This window comes from Seriola lalandi, unplaced genomic scaffold (assembly GCF_002814215.2).
Source record: "Seriola lalandi dorsalis isolate HSWRI2012SDOR001 ecotype SW California unplaced genomic scaffold, Sedor1 jcf7180002054599, whole genome shotgun sequence".
Classification (NCBI taxonomy): domain Eukaryota; kingdom Metazoa; phylum Chordata; class Actinopteri; order Carangiformes; family Carangidae; genus Seriola; species Seriola lalandi.
Window position 1 is genome coordinate 552,688 of NW_019525152.1, and position 6,652 is coordinate 559,339.

Sequence of the window (6,652 nt, forward strand, 5' to 3'; positions counted from 1 at the left end):
CCCCACCCACCCCTCCTCCTCCTTCCCATGCGTTGGGACGCCTTGCTGGCTCCATTTAAATGACTGTCAGCTTAACTTCCACTCAGCTCGTGAAATCGGTTGTATAATGTCTGGCTTTGCACCTCGATATCGTCATCAGATCCGATCTTTGAAACCGCAAATCTGCAACAGAAAGCTAATGTTACAAACTGCATGTGCCGCTCGTGGAGGGACCGGTGAGGTGCATTATGGGGAAAAAAACAAAAGAAAACAGGGACAACAAAATTACAAATCTATAGAGAGAGTCTTCAATTTAAAAAAAAGGTTTTGTACAATCGGACCGCAGGTAGATTTGAATTTCTCAGGGTGACGCCGGAGCAGGAACTTTACTTCCTCTGATTTTAGGAAAGATATCAGATCCCTCCGCCGCGTACTGGTACAACATTATCATATCTTATGACAATATACAGTCCGGTGCGATAGTATAGAGGTTGTATCTTTTTATTCCTGATGATGATGATGATGATGATGATGCTCTATGATCTATCTAAACTAATCCCCATATTTTTGGTTTGAAAGAGTGAACGATTTATCAGCCATCAGCAGCTTCCAGTCCCGTATCAGTCCGGCCCTGCTGTGTCATCTGTGTGGCCGACGTTACATGATTGCGTGTGTGCAGCGCTCAGTGTGTACGTTTGTTAATTGTCCCGTATCACGGTGTGGTAAACATGTGAAATGGGTTGAAATACCAGCTGTCTGGACCCGAGCCAGACGCCGCTGCTACTGCTGCTGCTGCCACTGGCCTTTTCCCCTTCTCCTCCTTCCTCCTCTCTCTCTCTCTCTCTCTCTTTCTCTCTCTCTCTCTCTCTCTCTCTCTCTCACCTCTGGAACTTTTTCATGAATCACTTCGTCTTTTTCATTTTGGGTGATATTGTCTTTAGGTCTCCTATGTCCTGTTCGCCCGGACCCTCTCATTCATGCCCCTATTAGTGTGACTGAAATGGTGTGTGATGTGTGTAGAATCAGTCATGTGTGTTCACGTCTACACTGCGTGACTGATCTGGGGTCAGTTCAGGCAGAGGACATGTGGTTAATAGCTGTATTCCTAATAACTGCATGTGGATGTGTTTAAGTCCATGTTCAGCACAGTGTGTGTTTGTGTGTGTGAATCGGAGCCATTCAGGAGTCGGTGACACATCACACACACCGTGGGAAAAACGAAGGCAAGAATCGCCGTGCGCTTTTTCGTGCATTTGCGGTTACTTTCAATGCGTGTGTGCGGTGTGTGTCTGCCTCTGTAATCGTTGTATAATTGTGTGTCCTACATTACGGTTGCACGGTGTAACGCAAACAAATAAAGAGCTTCCTCAGATGCCTGGCTCGCCGCCCCCCCCCCCCCAAATCATTATCCAGCATGCATGGCATTCCAGCTCACAGGAATGACAAGGAGATTGTTATTGTGCTCTCAGTGCTGCATACTTGCACTCTCCTCATACACACACACACACTCACACACTCGTAAATACACACACACACACACACACACACACACACACAATCACACACAGGCTTTTCAGAGCAGAGGCCCGTTCTTGTTTCCAGTGATGAAGCCAAACAATCAATCTCCATTCACTAATTTCGATGCGAGGGCGAAGAGGAAAGAGACGGAACAAGAGGAAATAAGAAAGTCAGACGGGATGAGGAGGAAGAGGAGGGGAAAAAAGGAAAGACCGAGAGTTGTGGAAAAGCTGCGGATGAGTGTGGGAGCTAGAGGAAGAGTTACAACACGCTTGTCTTCACACAGGAAACTTCCCTCTTCATCACACTGACCTCTTTGTTCCTCCCATCCTTCTACCTCTGTCTATCATTTTTTGCATGTTGCTAATGAGCTCTTCCTCTCTCTCTCTCTCTCTCTCTCTCTCTCTCTCGTTCTCCCTCAGGTCCATGGGAAGTGTGTGTGCAGACACAACACTGCAGGTGACCACTGCGAGCGCTGCGCTCCTCTCTACAACGACCGACCCTGGCAGCCCGCCGACGGATTGACGGGGGCGCCGCACGAATGTCGGAGTGAGTCGAACAAACGCGCCCAACACCTGATCATGTGATTTGGTCAATGACAGTATGAACTACTACTAACGATGAAGAGGCTGTAGATTAGGAGCATGGGCTGTAAATAAAGATGGACGTAGCCTCCGTGACGTCACTCACGAAGTTTCTGAAGAGCGGTTTTGAAGCTCAGAGCGAGCCGCTCTGCCGTCGCCATCTTGGCAGTGTCGGACTCCACCAATCTCACAGCTAATCCAAAAATGGGCAAAGAGGCGGGGCGCGTTTCGAGCCGTGACTTTGGTGCATGCTGGTTTGCCACCTGTCACTCAAAGCGGCCACGCCCTCAATTATGCAGAACTTTAACCCTCCGTGCAATCGTCACGAAGGAGGAAATTAGCCTTAGAGTCCAAAACTGATTCAAATCAAATTTAATCTATTTTCATTCATTTGAGACTCGCTGCTTCCCGTAGATAATTCTGCCATGATTTCCTCCCTCTCACCGCAGAGTGTAAGTGCAACGGACACGCTCAGAGCTGCCATTTCGATTGGTCGGCGTGGCGTGAGTCCGGCCAGCGCAGCGGGGGCGTTTGTGACTGTCTTCACAACACCGAGGGACGACAGTGTCAGAAGTGCAAGGCCGGCTTCTACAGAGACCCCCATCGACCGCAGACCGCCCCCGACTCCTGCAAACGTAAGACACACACACACACACACACACACACACACAATGAAGTCCAGTTCCTTTGTGAGTAATGTATATTTTAGTCATTCTGAAGCATCAGCAACCAATCAGACCGCAGCAAACGAGCTTCCTGTGTGAAAACGCCATATGTGAGGTCACTTTAGGAATTTCTCATGTAAACATCAGATCGTTCCCGTCACCCGTCGCCCTCACACCCCCCGACATGTCGAACACACTGTAAAATGTCATAAAGTATAATTGATGATACCGGTGTTGACAAAACGTCACTGGCGTGAATCACAACATTAACCTCGTACACACACGCCGCACTGGCACGGCGCTCTCATTATCCCGAGGAATGCCGGGGACTGAGATCGCAAGCCGGGACCTGCTGGATAACACTGATTCCTGATGGGCACCTGGCTCTGTCTGTGTGTCTGTTTGTCTGTGTGTGTGTGTGTGCGTGTTAAGAAGCGGCGTGCTCCATCCAAGGTTTACACCATAGTTAATCATCAGATGGCGGCATTCCTACGTCTTGACTCAAAGCCTGACACACAACCCCCTGCCTGTCCATCCCGGCTTGTTCTGTCATTTTTCATACGTGACTCAGAGCTGGAGCGGCTTCAGGGTAATCATTGGTAGTAGTTTTTAAGTGTGTGAGGGTCCTCTCTGCGTCTACATGTGTGTGTGTGTGTGTGTGTGTGTGTGTGTGTGTGTGTGTGTGCGCAGGCGGATTGAGTGGCTTGCTGCCCTCCGGTGATGAGACGAGTCTTAAGTAAACACGAGATAGTCATCCATAAACACGACAGTGGCTACATTCTCCCTCTGATTATCTCTCAGATTTGACCCAGGCAGCTCAGTCCTGCAGGTATGCTGGACTCACACATGATTACTGTGTGTGTGTGTGTGTGTGTGTGCGTGCTCGTGTACATAGTGTACACATCTCATTGAATTCAAAACAACTGTCAAGCTGCACCAGACCGTTCAGTAACACATCGGGGGGGAACGTGTTGGCTATCAGCCTGATTTTTATTACCCAGAGTCGGGTTGTTGTCGTGTTTTTGTTTTCATTTTTTTTATAATAAAGAATATATTACGACAGAAATACAAACATTATCAACATCTATAGTCACTATCTAATGTTTGTCACTTGCTATGATCTGCACCTTCGGTCCAGAATCCTGACGTATCTCCAGGGCTGGACAGGAACGAAGTACATTTACTTGAATCCTGTACTTTTGTACTTTTGACTCCAATACATTTCTATGAAGTACTCTTACTTTGAAGCAGCTTTTTAGTCCGTGGAATTCATTTTCTTTTATTTTGAAAATGTGACAGACCAGACACTTTGCTCGTCACAGGAGAAAAGACAATCACAGTCGACTCCTTCACTGTCAGTCAAGTTTGAACAGCTCAGTCTGAACCTGTCGTCGTCCTGACGATGACTGTGTTAGATAAAGATGAGGCACTAACGGCCTTATCGGAGGTTTCACTGAGGTCCACACAGTGAAATATGTCACACAGTGAAATATGTCACTAATCATTGGATGAAATCTGGTGCACTGTCGCTCCAACCTGCCGTTAGTCGTCCGTTAGCATCGATTCGTTTACAGCCTCATCCCATTGTTGTTCCACCTAATGTCTTCTTCCTGTGTACGCCGAGTGTGTCTGTGCTGGCATCTCTAATAAGGTCACAGGTGTGTTTTTAGTAAGGTTGAAATTTCACTCTCTGCACCTGAAAACTGAGCGGTGGGGTGACTACAGAGGCTGGAGGGCAGATGATCCTCGCTGACGGATGATTGATAGGGAAAGAAAAAGAAAAGAAGCGACGGCGTGCTTGGAGAACCCCGGAGACGAAGGTACAGGTTGTGAAATCTCACTGTAGCCGCTCGCTGACAATGGAGGAATTTCCCTCCGTCGCGAGGAACATTTTTTTCATACCAGGCTCCGAGGGGCCCGAGAAAGAAAACACTCGTCAAGCTCCACGCAAGCTCGTACACACTAAAACACTTTAGCAGAGGGGAAAGTTACAGTGTGTGTATGTGTGTGTGTGTGTGTGTGTGTGTGTGTGTGTGTGTGTGGGGGTGGGGGGGCAGGTTTGTTATCTGCTCTGGTTTTTTTTGGGGGGTTGTTCAGGCAGGTGTCCTGTCATGTCTCAGCACACGCTCATAAAGTTTTCATTGTCAGAGCTCCTGCAGCCCACAGCTTTCTTAGATACACACACACACACACACACACACACACACACACACACACACACACACACACACACACACACACACAGACACACGCACTGTATTTACATACAGGAGTCCTTGTGTAGTGACCCATTCAAATGCTCATAAGTAAACACACACGCTCACTAAACACATCGCCACACGTGTTTTAGCTTTACATGGCGCTGAGGATGTGCCGTAATCAACGTTAATTGTTAACGTGCGGAGGCTGCTCACTAAACAATAGTGTAGATAGGGGCTGACACACACACACACACACACACACACATACACACACACACACGGACACACACTTACTCAAATCTCTGTCAGTAAATGAAACTCTCCTCTCCTAATATTTGTGTATGTCCAGTATTTGTGTGTGTGTGTGTGTGTGTTTGTGTGTGTGTGTGTCCAAGTCTATAAAGTCTATGAATGTGATATCTTTATGATTTTACAGATGTTGTTCTGTTGGGTCTCATGATAAGGTTTATCTTATCTTGGTTGTTGGTCTGATAGAAGCGTCTGGCTGATCAGACGTCGTCCTCACCGGACAAAGACTCCGTTTATTAGAGAAGTCAAACGTGGGAAAGCTGCAACTCATGTAAATTTTTATTGAGGAAATTCAGAGAAAAGTACAGCTGTAATCCTTTACACACCTCCACCTGCCAGTGACAATAGATAATAAAATATCTTTTATGGCCGTAAGGTGACAGAGATCAGTTTTAGAACTCAGCATCCTCTCAAACAGATTTACATTACACATTATAACCCTCATTAATGGAGGATTTATTGCAGGGTTATTGTATTATACTGGATTAGTTTTATCTAAGTGACTCTAATAAAGTGACACGTGTGTGTAGATTAATGTAATCAGTGTGTGTGATAACAACCCTTGACCTGAGCTGGAGAATCAGTCATTTTTACTGAAGAACTTAAAACTTAAAATGGGTTTGGATTTATTTCATCACTGGCGTATTTTTGAATTCAAAACTATTTACAGTCTGTAACGTTACTTTAATTTTCTCACTCAAACACGGCCGTTAAACGAAATCTTAAAAACTATACGATGTTAGATGACACATGGTATAACATTGTGTTACCATGACAACAGAGGTGTGTAAGTTACTTCTTCTCTATAAGGTCAGGTGGGGTTCAAAAGTAAACAAGACAGCTCTGTCTCGCTGGAGCTGAGTCTTAAACAAAGCGCACTTTCAGAGCTTGGATCTCTGTCTAAAATGATAATACACGTCAGCTGATCCAGATGACTCGGATGCTTTTAGCGGGTGCAGCCATCTTTGCAACGTGGCGTTGTCGAAAGCGACGACGTTGGCATTTCTCTTTTTGTGTTTCTCGAGAACACGTGTGAAGTTTGAAGTCGATCGGACGTGCGGTTGTCGAGAAACTCCATTCATTAGGAGGGTGTCACAGTTTGATTTGAAAAACACAACTTCCTGAACTAAACCTATGATTTAAAGTTGTTGTTTTCTTTTGTTTTTCCTATAATCTATAATCAAAAGCAGCTTTAGTTATAAAAGAAGAGGAGAGAGGCCTGAGAGACAGACCTCTGGGTGTACAGTAAGTTAGAGTCGCTCACTGCCAGTCAGGCTTCAAGCATCATTAAACAGAAGAGAAATGGCTCCAAACAACACCCCCTCTATGTTTCTCTCTCCTCGTCTTCTCCCTGTCCTTCACCACGTCTCTCCCCTCCCTCCATCCCCCCCGTCAC

General features: G+C 46.3%; 1 protein-coding gene across 1 annotated transcript in view; it reads left to right on the top strand.

The window, feature by feature from the left end:
* The window catches only part of ntn4 (netrin 4), a 24,081-nt gene that overhangs the window by 11,946 nt on the left and 5,483 nt on the right, over positions 1-6,652 (top strand). The window contains exons 4-5 of the mRNA XM_023419375.2: positions 1,920-2,046; positions 2,531-2,716. Coding sequence (XP_023275143.1) covers positions 1,920-2,046; positions 2,531-2,716 — 313 coding nt within the window. The remainder of the gene's footprint in view (positions 1-1,919; positions 2,047-2,530; positions 2,717-6,652) is intronic.